The sequence below is a fragment of the Pelmatolapia mariae genome, linkage group LG10_11 (assembly GCF_036321145.2).
Source record: "Pelmatolapia mariae isolate MD_Pm_ZW linkage group LG10_11, Pm_UMD_F_2, whole genome shotgun sequence".
NCBI lineage: Eukaryota > Metazoa > Chordata > Actinopteri > Cichliformes > Cichlidae > Pelmatolapia > Pelmatolapia mariae.
The window spans coordinates 61986346-62004335 of NC_086236.1; the positions used below are offsets into that span (position 1 = coordinate 61986346).

Sequence of the window (17990 nt, forward strand, 5' to 3'; positions counted from 1 at the left end):
TACATATTTTTTGCTTGCTTTATTTTAGTCACTATATTGTAGACACAAAATGAAAACATTGTTGCAAATGATTATTATTAAACCAACAACCACAATGAAAGGTTTCACCACCAAAAAAGCAAATCATTATATTAGAAACATCTATAATAAATCAAAAAGGAACAGATAGTTATCAGGTCATACAGAAGCAAAATCCAAAAATAACAAAAAATAATTTGGCAGAGTCAATTGTGCTGCTCATGTAAAGATTCCAGATGTGGATGAAATACACATCAGGGTATCAAAAGCAGCAGCGCTAACAGGAGTGTGAGGAAAGGAGAGGCCATCATACCAGGAGAGAATCCAAAAATGCTAAAACACAAAGAAACAAATTAAGGAATTAAATGATGCACAGATAGCTTATGATAAGTTATACATTTCAGAAGAAGGTGTACATCGCCATCAGCACTGTTGCGTTTTACTGGGCATAATCTATGTGTGCTGTAAGCTGCAACAAATAATACACTCAGTTGTCTTGTAATTTTACACATTAGTACTGAAAACAATTAATTATTATGGCAAAGGCGAATTACAGACATTCTGATTGGCTGGTGACTATATTCTTATGGGTCACTGCATAAATCATTATTACCCCATGCAAGAAATACATGGGCAGAGACAAAAGACTTTAATATTAGCATTACTAGTGTCATCATCATCACTGGGCAAGGTCATGTGTAAGTCAAAGCATTATATGGTATGTATGTGAAAATAACATGTTGATTTCAAATCCTGCATCAAATATTGAAATGATTACAGCTTCCTTTCTTTTTCTATTGTCTACCCCATTAAGTGTTCACCACTGCAGATCAGCTTTCACCATCTCACCTTATCCTCCATTGGTACACCAAGCCTCTGCATGTGCTGCTTCACTATAAGTTTTGCTGATGACTAAAAAAAGCTTTTAAATAAAGCTTTTTGTGTTGAGCACAAAATTATACTGTGTTTAGCAGTAGAATGTCTAAAATTTCAGGTCCAGTAGAGTTTACAGCTTGTGACAACAACACAATCTTACAAACGGATGTTTGTTGTACCTGTCATCTGTTGTCTCTGGAATCGGAATTGTGGTGGGTGAGATCCTAAGAGTGTCAAAACATATTTTTCAGAGGTATCTTTAAAATTTTACATGAATAACAGTTCTGTTTCTGTTTGAAAGAAAAATGTACGAGAAAATTGGAGTACCTGCCATTTGTTGTTTTTAGATTTGGAATGGAGGTGGTTGAGATCCTGTAAAAGCATTTTTGAGAGGTCTATTAAAACTTTCATGGGTGCAGAAGTCAGTGCTAGAGTTTCTAGCACTAGCGTGCACTAGCGTTTAGATCTAGTAACAACAGACATACAAAATGCTTACTGCTATTTTTTTATGAATTTGTATATTTCCCATCATATATATTGTTTCATATGATATGTTTTCTCTTCATATGAATCCTAATTTAATAAATTATGTACCGTGATGAGCAAGGTCCTTTATCCTGGTCTCCAGGAGGATGTGTAATATTCACTGTTCTCACTGTTCTCACAAGACATGGCAGTGAACTTCCATTAACTAGAGGAGTGAGATCTATTCAAAGAAGAAATTTAAAATATGTATGCAGAAACTTGCATCACTTCATGCATTTCTGTTGTAAAAGTTTCAAGTACAATATTTAAATTTAGCAATGAAAATATTTAAATTTGCCTTGTGCACTGAAGATAAAAATTGCACTCCCTCCCTTGATGTAATCTCTGGATTGGATGTCTTCCAAAGATGCAAAATAATATCTACCATACAGGTTATTAGCATAGATCAGCTCATTGTTCTCATCAACAATTTGAGTTCCAACATCACGAGGTCTGCCCCAAGCGGGTACACCTGTTTATAGAAAGCATATGTAATATAGTGGTTAATAATTTAGTTAGTAGATTTTTTAAGCATTACTTCATTTTTCTGCAAACGTACCAGTGGTGGTGAGCATATTTGGGTCAGTGGTGAGACTCATTTGCCTTGACATCTGTAGCTGGATGTTGGGGTTCTGATCCACCATTTGGACAGTAAATTGCCTTTGTGGGCAAGGCCATTGCAGTTGGTCATCATAGACACCAGAGACAAGTTGTACATATACTCCAAAACCTGTCTGCCTTAGATATAACGCTACCCGGTAAGCATAGCCCTCACTGGAGTACTGGCGTGGGCTATATATCAGGGCTGGAGTATGAGTACTGTTCCAAAATCTCTCAAAATCATTAATCTGCCAGGTTCTATCTGGACACTCGAGCTCTGACAGATTGATGTCATCAATAGAGAAGCCTCCTGTAGAGTTTCCTGCTCCTTTACGAACCTCAAACTCCACCTGGAACTGCTTGGTGGCATTCAGAGGAACATGGTGGAGAGTCCAGTGAGATGTTGGTGGACCTGAAGGGAGAATTTTTGGATTAATAGGTGAATGTGAGGTATGTCTTCATGACAAAATGTGAAATATGAAACATTTATACTTTCTCTGGAGAAAATCATCATAAATAATCACGCAAATGATTACCACTGATCTGTCCCATGAGGTAGCGAGTTCCTGTGGAGTCCCATTCATCTTGAAACTCTCTGATCCAGATGTTAAGTTTGTCTGTCTCGCTCCCATTGTTGTAATAGTAGAACTGCAGACACTGGACATGACACTTCCTCTGGGGACTCATCCTCTTTGTCTCCAGCCAGGCTGAGTCTCCCTCCTGACCTGGTTCTGTGCTAGTATACATGAAGTAACCTGCATCCTGACCTACAATGTTGTTCAAAATTATATTACATTAGATCATTAAATCTTAAGTATCAAAAGTATTTATTATTATCTCTGGCAGCTTACTTTTGATGTTAATAATGCTGAGGTGGAAAACTAGATTTTCCATTTAAAACTGTATATTAAACACTGCAATAAAAAAATGCAATATTTGAAACCTTACCTTGATTACCATTTCCACTGGGCAAATTGGTGTGGTCAGAGCTGGGACCACCATAAACACCAGTTACCATTTCCCAGCCATTGCCACTATTTGAACAGCGGTTCATTTGACACATGGTCCCATTAGTAAAGCCACAGTACATCTTAAAGGCAATGGATGAGCCTGCAGAGATGAATTAAAAGCGCAAGATTTTTTTTTTCCAAGGAAGATTGGAGGGAAAAGGCAAAATTGTCAACTCACAAAACTGTGGTCATCTCAAGGGAGTGAATTGTTTCGACGTGAGCAATTTTCTACACACATTCAGCACTTTTAGACTTAGTTAATTACTGACAATGAGCACCAGAAAGTTGATCATTACCCATGATATTGCTGAAATTGCAGCCTGACATATAGCAATCCCGGTATGTTGATTTTTGTATGAATTAAACAAATTGGGTGAGACTATTTGCTGATTATAAATTGGCCATAGGTGCGAATATGAGCATGGTTGTCTGTTTGTTTAAACCATTTTCAAATCATAATTGTGACTTGTTGAACTTTTCTTACGACAAATAGACTTGATCATTGTGCCAGTTCAAAAAGTGATCATAATAGATATTTTGGAATTCAATAATATATAAATTTATGGCCTCATGAATATAAGTAAAAACCCCCAATAAAGAGCCCTACTAAGTTTAAATGAGCTTAGTAACTCTAAAAACAATGTAAAAACTATTTACAAATGTGAGTGTGAGAAAGAAAATGGTTACTTTCTATTGGTTAAGAGCACAATATTCTCATGGTGTTCTTAGTAACTTTAACCAATAATCCCAGAGCGTTCCTAAAACTGGATGCTGGTCCCCATAATCTTTAAGCACTTACTGCATTTGTAGAGTAGATTCAGCTCCTGAACATCACTAGTACTCATTTCCACTCGTTGACCAATAAGATTCTGGAATTTGGGGTCTTTGGTGATAATTGTAGATCCATTGCCATTGGTGAAATCATCTTTGCCATAGTGCATCACGGACAAATAGTCATATGGGACTCCGTGGGTGGTGCTCTCATCACTGCCAACTATTCTAAAGTTGCTCTTGTAAGCTATAAAAATCATATATAAAAGCCAAACATCACATACAGCACACAGATACTGAAAAAATTTTGATAACATGAGAGAAGGTCAAACCATAAAAGGAATAATATTGTATACTCACTATAGTGATTTCATTGATTTTATAACTCAATCTCAGATTATTAAATAGTTATGATTTTATTTTAACCATTTCAGAGTGCTTATTACATTTATGCAGACTGCTTTATACAGCTTTAAGATAAGTATTTGAATAGAAATATCGAACAAAGACATTAACATTGTTATAATTAGTATAAGTGTTAACCAAACCTTCAAGGATGTTTTCAAAGTTAATCGTCACATAATCATCTCTGTCATATCTGGACTGTTCATGGTAGAAGCCAAGAGCATGAAGGAACTCATGTTCAACAATGGCAATGTAACCACAGCCTATTCCAATGGAGATTTCCTGTCCATTGGAAAATATTCGCCCAACGTATGACCAACATCTGAAATTAAAGGCAGAACACTGATGAATATTTGTCCTATAACTGGTTATGTATTCTGTAATTTATTTAGTGTAATCTATAAAATCACAATTAAATAAATCAGAAAAGGAATAACAAAAACATAACCATTCTTAAAAATTTCACAGTATTCATCTTGTTCTTTTGCTAGAACTATATATCCAGGGGTACACATAAGTGGTCTACAGGTGCGCATACGCTGTCAAAATAAAAGACGTACACCAGATAAGAAGCTGCAACGCACGTTTGCGTACATAAGATTTTCTGGAGGGGGACAGAGATTTGTTTAGAACTCTTAAAGATGCCGAAGAAGCAAGCTTCTTTAAGCAATTACTTTGGTGTTCCTCCACCTCCAAAAAACGTCAGAAGGAGTCCGAACCTCAAAAGAAGCGCGTATTCTCGGGAAAGTGGTTGCAGGAGGTGAGATGGCTTCAAACAAACGATGAACGCACAGAGATCTGGTGCAGAATATCCCATGAAAAACAGTGCCTATAAAGGCACTGTTTTTGTACGCTAGAGTGGAATCTAGCGGCACCACTTTCCCGAGAATACGCGCTTCTTTTGTGGTTTGGACTCCTTCTGACATTTCTTTGGAGGTGGAGGAACACCAAAGTAATTGCTTAAAGGAGCTTCTTCGACATCTTTAAGAGTTCTAAACAAATGTCTGTCCTCCTCCAAAAAATCTTATGCACGCAAACGCGCGTTGCAACTTCTTATCTGGTGCGCGTCTTTGATATGGACAGCGTATGCGCACCTGCGGACCACTTGTGTGCACCCCTGTATATATATCACAAATTAAACTAAAGGAACAAAAAGTCTAATTGAAAAATCAGCATAGTCATTTTTAGAATATTTATGCTAATTGCGGTAGGAATAAAAGTAGGAAATTTTATTTTTAAAAACAACAACAACAAAGAGCAGAAAAAAACATACCCATTTAACTTTTTGACAGAAATGTAATAGTCCTCAGAGTCCCTTGGTTTGAAGTCAATGCATGATTTCAATCTGAACTGGTCAAAGGCTCTCAGAATGACTCCTTTAGAATTAATGTCTACCATTGTTGTGTTATAGAGATTAAAAGAAAAGAAGAAGATATTTTAGACAACCAATAAAGGTCCTTTGCCTTGCCCATGCATTTTGCTCTAAGGCGCTAAAGCATACAGTTATAAACATTTTTCCGGTTTTAGCAAAGGCGTGGGTGGTTACTTTGCATAACTGGATGGTACAAAACTATTCCATTAAATTAGCTCTGTTCACTTGCACATGCTGCTGTTTTTTTTTCATTATGTGGCTTCTATGTGTCAAAAGCGTCCAGCTGACATGGAAAAAAAAAATCAATTTCCGGTATGACATCACAAAGATGTGTTCCCATAGAAATAAAGAAATAAGGATTTCTTTCAGGTGTATTTGTAAGAAAAAACATATTTACCAAGGTCATTATTTAAGAGGTAGGGGACTGGAGATGTCCACAGGATGTTCTCATTAATGATGGTACTCCTCTGCTTGCCTATAGGCTAAAGTATAAGAAACATGTATATTGTGACATAATGCAAAGTTACTATGCACACAGATGTTTTTAGAATAAATAGATTTTTATCTTCATAACAAAGACTCACCTCCAAAATATCATCATGTAAAAATTCTAAGATAAAATTAAAAACAAATGAGAAACAAGTCACTAATATTCAAGTACAGTTGGATGAAGCCAAAAGAACAAAAATCTCCTTATAAAAAGGTTTAGTTATAAGTACATGTTGAACTTTACCCTTGTTTATTTCAGGAATGTCCTTCACTTCACCAACATCTACAAAAACAGATGAGGCACTTTTGTATACAGTTTTTTTAAAAAAAATATTTTTAAAAAATGAATTTCATCAAATAAAGTGGAAAATTAAAAAAATCAGAACTTACCCACTATTTCTAGTCCATTCTGTAAAAATATCAAAGTAGTATTAAAATAAATGTTCCATCATTTAACATACTTTATGTAGTACTGTCAATAAATGTTTTTTCTTTCTTTCTTTTTTTTTTTTTTACATTTTAAGCTTTGATAGAGAACACACACTATACTTGTTGGTCAACATGCAAAATTAAAACTTTGTTTTTCTTTTTGAAAAACCAAAATCATTGTTAGTAGCTGATATTTAATATTCAATATTATTGTTAAACATCTTGATTACAAAACAAACCAGACAAATAATTTAAAAAATCTCTTTAAGTTCTCTTTGCATATTGATATTCACCATTTCTGAAATATCACTATGCAACTAATCACTTACTGGGTTTAAGGAGAATGCTTCAGAAATTGCCATGATGACAAAAATAAAAACACATTCTTTCATCCTCATGGTGCGTCTTTGATGAAACCTAAATCAATAGAGATTCTACCAAGAATGAGGAAAAAGCAAACACAAAATTAAAAAATATATAACTATTAAAGATTTGTATATATCAAACTTTATGTTTGTTCTCATAGAAATATGAAACTCATCTTTACCTTGTGCCACACTTGTCTCTTCCTCATCTGCATGAGAAATTGTGCCTGTGACAGGAGTGTTAGAACCAGTTTTATACAACTAAAGCTACGTGCTTGACACATCAGGGAGTCACCCATATTCTATCTAGATTTGGTCCTGCTTTATCCCACGTCATCAGTTCCTGTTATCTGATGTCTGTGACATTAACAAATCCTGAGTATTTGCGTTACCTAAAGACATTCCACTTCACACCTAATTTTTATCAGGAAAACATGAACAACAGTTGATAACAATAATAGACTCAACATTTGACTATGAACCTATGTCTTTTACTCTTAGTGGAGAACATTTTTTTTCTGTGTGTAATTGATAGCTGACCTAAGGTACTATATTATCTTTCCTCTGTCTCTGCTGTGAAACAAATATTTTGTTGTGGGAGTTGGCTGTGGATATGGATCTCAGTCGTCTACTTCATCAAATCTGTATTTGTAATTTGTAAAAATGTTTGAAAAGACGACTGATCAATGAAATCTCTCAACTTTGACTGTTTTCAGTTGTATAACAAGGCTTTGTCTGTCAGGCTTGGATGCTGTGATATTGTTCCATAATGGCCAACTCATTTCCCTGATGATGATACTTGAGTACAAAGTCTACAAAGATCTTTTCAGCTCCAGTTTTTGCTGACTTGTTGGGTGAAATGATCCATAGCAACTACAATGTACTTATATCCTCTGTTACAAACTTCCAGATGCAGATCCAGTGATGCTCTGTTCGACTTGTTTGGAGCTTTCTGTTCCAGGCAGCTAATGATCACCTAATAATCCATATCTCTTTGCATATGTGTTATTGATCACGCTGAGTGTCTGTTCTACTCTAAGATGACACTGTGGATTTTATGCGTTTGTGTTCTACATCCAGGGCTTCCAGAATATTGCATCTCCTGGAAGTCACAAATATACCAGTCACAATATTCAAAAATGGAAGTTAACGAAATTAATTATCAATATAGTCCACAGTTGCTTGTTGTATTTAAAAGTTAAACTTTAAAGTTTTAATTTTAATTGTGATCATGACTTACTGCTATGATAAAGACCATTTAACTTAGACAGTAGGATGTTATTTCAAGGATTTTCCAGGATTGCTTACTATCATAATGTCACCCTCCATTAAATCCAGGCCTGAAGGAAGATGGAGTATTACAATTGTTACGGAAGCTACAACAACAAAAACAACAACAAACTCTTGCTCCCAACTCTCAGTCTGATGCTTGGTCAGGAATCCCTTATCAATTTTTACCAAGAGGTCAACCCCCCCCTCCCCCCCAAAAAAACCCCCCAACAAAACCTGATCACTTTTTGGTTTAAAATACACAGTATCTGATGATAAAAATGTTTAGGCAGTAATAGACAAAACCAGCTAATTTTTCTGATTTGTAATCTACTTCAAGCATGGCAAATTAACAGGGTGTAAAAAGTAAACAGTAAAAGTTAGAGCAATCAGCACACAAAATAACTTGTTAATTATAGTCTGACAAAGATAATGCAAGAAGTTTCCTTCAAAAAACAACATGGCAGTACAAACTAGGTATAAAGAGCATAAGGAGAATGTATATTATGATAAAAGGATAAAACCATTTGCCACACACTGAGTAAGGACATGTTCAGCCTGGACAGTTGATCTGTGAGGAAGCATTCAGAAATTGGCTGCTTTATCACAGTTCTGCTTTATAAAATTAAAATGTGTCTAAAAGACAGTGAAACACAATTTTTTTACTGCCAGATTCTGACTAATCTATTACTGGCAAGAATCTAAACCACAACCGGCTGTTGGCAAAAACAGAAAAAAGAAAAATTCAAGCAGTATTCTAACACTTTTCAGATTCAACAAATAACAGGGTTAATAACAGTTTTTTTTCAAGAAGTTGTAAAACAGATACAGGTCTGTGCCTACAAATGCCCTGCTGACTAACGTACTGTGACACGTTCTCTGTGCAGAAATGCAAATTTAAACCAGAAATACTGGAAACCACAACGTAAAGGGTGCTTTTCTATTCTGTATGCATCAAGGCTTTTGCTTTGCTACATTATTGAGAACCCAAATGTGGTTCTAAACATTTGGAATCAGGACTCAAACATGTGCTTAGAAGTAAAGTATACATAGCTCATAAAAAATAAAATAAAAAACTTATATGTGACTGTGAATTTTCCCAAAGACAAATAAAAATCCTTTGATTGTTTTTATAAGATCTTTTGTTCAGTCTTCACAAGTGTTTCCTGCTGGATTAAGAAAACCAACATAATGTCAATGTCTAAAGTGTGAAACTTCCAGCTTTACTAACTGTGTGTAAAACAATACATCAAGTGAAAGTACACACGTGTCTAGACTACCAAAAATAAAAAAAAATGAAAACCCATGTCTCCCCTTGGCGGCACACATTACTTTCTTAGTGCCACGAAGCAAACACAGGGCTGTAAGGACTGAACTGCACATAAAAATAAAATCCAAAATCTTAAATACAATAATAATTGTAAATATATATATATATTATTTGTAGAACCTGCATACAAAGGCAAAACCTTGTCTATATTAACATTCATTTTCAGTCATATTTCACTTGTGAACTACCTCATTTGATGTTTTTACATTCCTAAACTTTATCACACAACCCTTTCGACAGTTAACGCTAATGCACTCAGAATTCGCAGTAGCAGCTGCCATGACAATGTATAATAACAAAAACCAATGATGCGTGTGACAGTGGTCTGTTCACCTTTCTGACACCTGAAGGAAAGAATTTTATCTTGTTTTGAAACCAAGCTGTTCCACATTCTTTGAAGCAACATCCTCATTTGCACTTGTTTTGGTTTTTTGTTGTTGTTGTTTTTCTTCCCCTTTCGTTAAGGCATTGTATGTCTGTCTGCTTTAGAGCCACATGATTTAGACTAGCTCACACGTGAGGAAGGTATCACTCAGATTTAGTAAAAAAACAGTAGATGTAAAATAAAGATCTATGAATATTCATCATATTAATAGAGTTTAACATAGGTGCAAGTGCCTATGCTTGCCCCCACCCCCCGAAAACAAACAGAACACAAGGACAGACCACTGGCTGCAAAAATGTGAAAGGAATGAGAGATGTGCATCAGAGATAAATAAAGGCTCATGTGCATATGTGGGTTCCTGGAAAGGGGGATAATGGTAAGTGTTAATGGTGGTAATTTGCACAAACATCTCTGATGTGGTGGATGATTGTCATTACACAGGAAAACACTGTTGAAACACTCAGATAAAATTATTTCCCTATGTTAGAACAAAGATAGGCATTGCTCTAGAACAGAAAGAATCCATCTGCAAACATACGAAGAGGCGACCAACTTTATTGGTTAACACAGAATAGATCTAATAGGTAAGGCCTTATTCTGGCTTTTGGTATAATTTTTGAATAATAAAAATTAGAGGTAATGTTGATATGGTGAACTACCATCATTGCAAGCATTCAAATAAGTTTTTTTTTCAACTGCTGCCATTTTATTTTGCCCATACACATTCAGTTCCAATAATCTCTGTCTATTTTCTGTGCATTCACTGAGAAACAAAATACATTGTTTGAAATGATGTTCAAAAGAAATTATGATTATCCATTGACAAAATGTTTTACTTTGCAAATCCTAAATTTGCATCCTAAATGTTGAGGATGTTTGATTAAGTTTGAATAATATGAGAGGAAGGCGCTAAAACGCTAAAATGTCTACCTATTGAAACAAACTGTGAAAATGTATGAATTCAATTTCAAAAAGTGAATTTTCATTGTATATTTATATTTTAATTTAATTTAATTAACATTACAGCTTTATTCTTTGTAAATTTGATAAGTTTAACTTGTTGTACTTGTAATCATGTAACTTTGTACAGCAGCATTTGTGTGCATCTTAACCTGACCTAACTGCAGTCCAGAAATTTGAACCACTAAAAACATTATTTTATTTACATTTTACAATAACAACAAATTTGTATAACATTTAGTAAATAATGGTTTATTTGCTCAATAAAATTATTAAAAGGATAAAATAAGCTTTTATTAATAATTATTAATGATCCAATAAAATAATGCTTCATATCAACATCATGTGCACTTATGGTGATGCAGCTTAACCTAGTTTTGTACTGAGAATTCTCAGTAGTAGCTGTCATAACATGCAACAATGACAAAAGGCATGGCAAGACAATGACGTGCTTGACTCGAGCCTATTTGCCATTCTGAAGAATAAGGAAAATATTTTTTTTTTGCAGTCAGACTACCAGCATTTCCGCATTCTTTTGTTCAGCACAGTCCCCAACAGTATCACCAGCAAAGCACCCCCACAAATCATCACACCTCCTCCTCGATGCTTCACTGTGGGAGCCATGCATGTAGAGACCATCCATTCACCTTTTCTGCATCCCACAAAGACATGGCGGGTGGAACTAAAGATCTCGAATTTGGACTGATCAGACCAAAGTGCACGTTTCCACTGGTCTAATGTCCATTTCTTGAGTTTTTTTGGCTCAAATAAATATCTTCTGCTTGTTGCTTTTCCTTAGTAGTGGTTTCCTAGCAGCTATTTGACCATGAAAGGCCTGATTCACACAGTCTCCTCTGATCAGTTGATGTAGAGATGTGTCTGCTACTAGAACTCTGTGTGGCATTTATCTGGGCACTGCTAACTTGTGATTTCTGATGCTGGTGACTCTGATGAATTTATCCTCAGCAGCAGAGGTGATTCCTGGTGTTCTGGTGATTCCTGGTCCTCATTGTGAGCCAGTTTCGTCGTAGTGCTGAATGATTCTTAGGACTGCACTTGGGGACACATTCAAAGTTTTAGCAATTTTCTGGACTGACTGACCTTCAGTTCTTAAAGTAATGATGGACTGTTGTTTCTCATTACTTAGCTGATTGGTTCTTACCATAATATGAATTCTAACAGTTGTCAAATAGGGCTGTCAGCTGTGTACCAACCTGACTTCTGCAAAACACAACTGATGGTCCCAAACCCATTAAGAAGACAAGAAATTCCACAAATGAACCCTGACAAGGCAGAGCTGTAAAGTTGAAACCATTTCGGGTGACTACATCATGAAGCTCATTGAGAGAAAGCCAAGGGTTTGCAGCAATGCCAAAAAAGCAAAGGGTATCTACTTTGAAGAATCTAAAATATAAAAGATATTTATATTTATTCATCAATTTTTTCTTTGCTACAATTCATATAATTAATGTCATCAGTATGTATCTACAGTGTAGAAAGCAGTGAAAATAAAGAAAAAACATTATATGAGAACGTGTGTCCAAACCTTACCACTCGATGGCAGTGTAACCTTGTTTTAGGACAGAAAATCTTCTTGGTTACAGTGTCACATGGGGCATTGTAGTTGCTAGGAAAAGCTGTTGTTGTTGTTTTTTTCTTTTATAATTCACAAATTAATATGACCTAAAAAAGTAATATGTAACAATGTAACAAAAGTATTAGACTGTATTAGAAGTTTTTTAAGGAAAATGACCAAGTATGAGGTGCATCTGTATGTATTTGAGTATTATATCTGTACATATCTAGCATTTAAGCCTGTAGGAGTAGGAGTTGTATAAAAAAAAGACAAATCAAGTAATTTCAACAAATAGAATGACAGTCATGTAGAAAAGTTATATTATTGATATTCATACATATTCTGATTTTAATAGCAGAAAATGAATTATGAACAAATCATGAACAAATAAGATTTAATACCATACCATAACAGCTTTATTTATAAAGCACTTTAACATAAAACCAGGGTTCACAAACTGCTGTACATATACAAATAGCATAAACACAATAAAACAAAAATAAGATAAAATACAATAAATAACTAAATGAATAAAATGAAATAAAACATGTTAAAACAAATTGAGCCAACCCCTTAAAGAGAGCCAAAGGCTTCAGCAAATAAATATGTTTTAAGAAGAGTTTTAAAGTCAGAAAGAGAAGTTTTCACAAATTACCTGAGTCAACACCAATAGTCTGTAGAGCATGAAAGACCGTGTCAATAGTTTTAAATAAGGTGTGAGGCTTACAGGAATTTGCCTGAATAATAGCAGCAAAATGTTTTCTCTTAGCACCTTTAACAGTTTTCTGATATGAATTCCAGTAGTACTGTAATATTTGGTATGAAAGCTGAAGTTTATCCTTCTTCCATTTACGTTCAGCTCTCCTACACTTTCTTCTGACAGCACGGGTGGCTTCATTCAGATCTGAACCCTTCAGCTTAAATGGGGCCACCGACTGAGTAAAACCATGAGCTGAGCTCTTCTGGATCATTACATATAGAATCAGGAAGGCTGCTGTTCTGATTAAAAACAACAGAGAACTGACCAGCAGTGGATGGGTTAAAAATACCACCGCTCTGAGCAACAGCAGGAGGATTAACTTTAGTACAAGAAAGGGAAACCTCAAACAAGACAGGCTTATGGTCCAGCCATACAGCATCACAAACCTCTAAATTAAAGACCGGTAAACTGCGAGTTAAAACAAGATCCCACATTTTTGTGTAGGCACAGACACAGGTTTGGTGACTGTACACTAAAAGAGAGTTAACTCTAGCACATAAAAAATAGCCTAAATAGCACAAACAAACACAGCAGGAACAGAGCTAGATGGCAAGCCAAACACACTGGTGCCATCTTGGGCGCAGGACCAAGATACTTGATACCCATCATGTGGGAACGCCAAAGCTAGACTGTGCACAAAGGGAGGAAATTCAAGATAGAAAGTAAGCCATACAATAAGACAACATCCTCTTGGGGCAAAGAAAACTAAAAGTCAGTGCTTTGAAATGTTCTGGTCAAAACCATGACCTGAAGGGTTCTGGACGAGCAGCCCATGTCAGGAAAACATCAGCATGGCAGAATCGAATGTGATCCTCTAGGCTGGTGACTAGGACTGATCAACGTAAATGTTTAGTTGCATTTACTGCTGCACAAAGTGGTCAATCAAATATTTAAATAATTGATCATTGCCTCAATTATTTAAAAAAAATCCATATTTAGTTAGTTTTCCTTAATATACTCTGAAAACTTGCAGAAAATGAAAAAAACCACAAAACAAAGCAAAAACATATGAGGTTGTTTTATGACGTATTTATAGGGGACTCTGAAAACTTCCAGAGCTGTAACAAAACGTTTCCAGCAGAGGTACAGTTGGAGGTTTAAACACTGGCATGGAAAATGTGAAAATGATGATATGCTGCATACAACAGTTTTCTCATGGCAATTTCAAATGATTCTAAATTCCAAGTACTAGGTGAAATTGTTGTGTTACATTTTTCTTTCTTGTCAAGAACGTCTCTTCATAACAATCCTGCTCTAAATCATGGCCACATTCATATGATTGAGAAACAAACGCCATGACCTGAGATCATTTCTAATGATCCAATGACGTGCGATACTTATCTTATCACTGCTTGTCAAGCAGAGAAGAAAAGGTCTAGTAACAACCTGTTATCTACATCAAAACAAAATCAGATTGCTGTTTGCTTTTGTGGTGTACATGGCAAGATGCGTCTTGTTGGGGGGAAAAAAAGAAAAAAAGAACTTAGTGGATTGTGTTGTAGAGTTTAATGGGAGCAGATACCAGCAAAGGCTCCTTAACAATACCTTTTGGCCATTTTGACTGATAAGAGAATCTGAATAGTCCTTTTTGCTCCCCACACAAGTGCTAATGAGGTATAAAGACAGGCTGAAACACGAACATTTGTGATCAGATTTGCATTTCAAAAGTCTCACGGAGCTTTTACAGCAATTTGAGAAGCATGTCTCTCATTGAATGCAATCCTTATCACTAACTGCATTTAGAATGGATGCTAAGGATTTAGATTTATTTATGTAGGATAGACCTTAAGACATACAAGTAAATTACCCATTGAATCAGTCAAAAACAAAGCAGAGCAGTAGTAAATAATCAGGAAACAGATGTTTTGTGTGTGTTGTGTGTGCATGTGAGTGCGTTGTTATTGTTATTGGACTCTGACCCTCCACGTTGGATGCTGGCACTGTCAGTAGGGGCAAGATAAGAGGAATAAGACCAGGCGTTATACAGTTACAACAACAGGGTGATGCACAGTTTCAGGGTTTTGCGGGGGATGGGGGGTTCAATAAATGCAAAATATGTCAAATTTCATGACAATATAAATCCTAAATTCTTTGAATCGAAGGGATTAACTTCTTAGTCTCTTGGATTACATTGGTCAGCTTTTTTTTTCAGTTTTGCTGTTGATATATGTAATGTGTAGTTGTAATGGCAAGCATTGACAAGAACAAAAGTCTGCCTCTGGGAAAACTAGAAGCCGAAACTCTTGCAGAAGCCAGGACATGTTAAGACATTGGAGTCAAAATACTTTTTGCCTCCTGGGGAAAAAAAAGAAAAGAAAAAAAAAGCAAACACATGCATGAACAGACACACGCACACGGGCACACACACACACACACACACACACACACACACACACACACACACACACACACACACACTACTGTTTCTTGTGACCCCCGTGTGGTCCCTCCATCTATTTGTGCATCACTCAAACACATGGAAGAATTCACTGTTGTGTGCTTTCAGAACCACTTTTACATCATACTTTGTCATAGTTTGTGTTGAAACAAGATGTTTCGTGATGAGATTTCTTTCTAGAGTTTCACTTTGTGTAAAAGAGAGAAGTCGATACAAAAGTTAGCCAGATGAATAATTTCCAGATTTTTGTATTTATTTCAGATAACTTAGTGAAATTACAAAAAGGTCACAGTTTCAAACTTCACAACACAATAAAAACTGAATATTTACATTTTTGATAAGTGCAGGGGTTTGTTTTAATATGTTTGCACTTATCCATAAATAATGTGGTGGAGGGTGGGGTGCAAAGACTTTAATATTGTTTACAGTACAAGTCAGATATTCAATTGTTGTATTTCATGCTTCAAACAGAGGTAGACCAGCAAGTCCGGTATCTTTGAAAATTATATAATAGATGGAGGGTGACTTAGTTTGTGTTGACAAAGGACTGGTAGAGGGACATGAGTTGGGCCTGCAGGTCTTGGGCATAAGGGTCGAGCTTTTCCTTAAGGTCTTCTGCATAAGGGGCAACCATTTGTTTCACCAGGTGCGCTCTGTGAGTGAGCTCCACATGGACTTTTTCAGTCATAGGGGCAACACGTTTTTGGAAGTCCCGCAGGTGCTGGTCCACTTTCTGCTTCAGGTCATCTGTGTAGGGACCCAGTTGAGACTGCAGATCCTTTACACTCTGCTCCAAGCTGGTCTTTAGCTCCTCACTCTTCTGAATCAGGGTGGTCCTTAGGGCTTCAGAGTCCAGGGAATCTGCATAAGTGACCAACTCTTGCTTGAGCTGCTCCACTCTCTGATGAACCTGGGCCTGCATGTTCTCAGTGTAGGGCTGGAGCTTCTCCTTGACTGTGTTTAGTTCCTGCGTGACACGTTCTCTCAACACATCAGCCTCTGTGGTAACTTTGGTGATCAGGTCCTGGGCTGCAGGCTGAAGCTGTTCCTGGAGGGTGACTGCATACTTGCTGGCTAAGTCAGCGCTTTCTGTCAGCCGGGCACTAGAGGACAGATAGTGATTGCCAGATCATCAGTGGCTTGAATGACCCCATAACAGTCATGAGGCATATGCCCATCATAGGGCCAGTCATACTAGTGCAGTGTGTCAAAGAACTTACTTGACTTCTTGTCCAATTGGAGAGTTTCTTATCATCTGGAGTGTATCATCAGCTGTCTGGGTGGCCTTGGCAATGTAATCCCAGAAAACATCAGTCAGCACTTCCAACTGTGGCTTGGGAGCATCAGCATAGAAAAGGTTGGCATGGCAGCCTGTTGGATGGAAACGTGGTGTGAAAACAGTACAGATGTCCAGTTAATTATTGCCATTGCCATTAACTTTGAACTATAATCAGAAAGTCTTGATGCATGCTTAATCATCCAAGTAAGGAAATCACAAAAAGTTGATTCTGTTTATCTGGACGTAGCGTTTTCAGTGAGAAAAAGGTTTTGTCATTCATCCAAGTGACTTTTTTAGTCTCTGTAAGAGACTCATCCAACTGAGACTCATCCAACTGGATGACACTTGGATTCTTTCAGTGAAAATGCTATGTCCAGATGAACAGAATCAAGTTTTTGTGATATAATTGAGAAGCTTGGAAATTACCAGAGAGCGCTGCGACGACTAGTACCATAGACACCTTCATGACTGCAACTAGCTGAAAAACAATAACAGTCTGATTAAGTTTTAAGTAGTCTTAAAAAGGTCATAACTTTTAGATTTGCCAATTAAAATGTTGTTTAAAACGTAGTGAGATTCTCACCTGCTTTGGGCTTGTGTATCTCTTGAGGTTTAGTGTATGTGTGAGTGTGTTGGAACAGTGCTTCCGTGTATATATACTGATGTCAGATGTCAGTAATAGTTAAGAGCACAAAGTCCAGAAGTCCTTGCCATGTTGTAACACCACTTTTCCCCCTGCTTCTACTGTTTCTTCTGGTTACTATTGTGCTAGCACTTCTGGATTTTAGTATTCTCCTAATGTGAATACATTTATCACTCAACAATAAATCTTGTATTAGTTCTTCTCTCACCCCTCTCTATAAAGTCTTTAGGGTATCATCGGCTTATTAACTGCCCACATTGCTGTTCAGCACTACCAACCTCTAGATAACTTCAGATAACTTTGGTATGCTAAGATTAGTGGACTTTGTATCAGGGTCAGTGTGACTTAAGTAGTATGAGGTGCTTAAATGGTTTCTTAAATTGAAAACTGTGGTTTAAAAAGACCTCAAAATAATCATGTATAATAAGATTTTCTTTCACTTCTACTGAACACTTCATAGGTACATTATTTTTTAGCTACTGACATAGTGGTACCTTATTCCTTTGATTGGCATAGATACTAGGGCATGT

The 17990-nt window shown here is 36.3% G+C and overlaps 1 protein-coding gene and 1 pseudogene across 1 annotated transcript; both read right to left on the minus strand.

Annotated features, from left to right (window-relative positions):
* Nucleotides 1–272: 272 nt before the first annotated feature.
* LOC134635497 (meprin A subunit beta-like) lies at nt 273–6857 on the minus strand. Its single transcript, XM_063484875.1, has 11 exons — nt 6825–6857; nt 5975–6059; nt 5479–5596; nt 4344–4527; nt 3829–4039; nt 2968–3129; nt 2556–2786; nt 1979–2431; nt 1718–1891; nt 1489–1600; nt 273–351 (listed from the first exon to the last, which is right to left on the minus strand). The coding sequence occupies exons 1-11, from the start codon at nt 6855–6857 to the stop codon at nt 273–275; spliced, it is 1842 nt and encodes a 613-aa protein (XP_063340945.1).
* A 9207-nt stretch (nt 6858–16064) lies between these two features.
* Nucleotides 16065–17531, minus strand: LOC134637237 (apolipoprotein A-I-like; annotated as a pseudogene).
* Between the last annotated feature and the right edge of the window lie 459 nt (nt 17532–17990).

What these genes read in the sequence shown, in the direction of transcription:
- LOC134635497 (XM_063484875.1), bottom strand. Translation starts at nt 6,857, where the DNA reads ATGGCAATTTCTGAAGCATTCTCCTTAAACCCA. An exon ending in AAGCATTCTCCTTAAACCCA is followed by an intron (nt 6,060 to 6,824) that starts GTAAGTGATTAG and finishes CTTATACTTTAG; the next exon opens with CCTATAGGCAAGCAGAGGAG. An exon ending in GAATCTACTCTACAAATGCA is followed by an intron (nt 3,130 to 3,828) that starts GTAAGTGCTTAA and finishes TCATCTCTGCAG; the next exon opens with GCTCATCCATTGCCTTTAAG.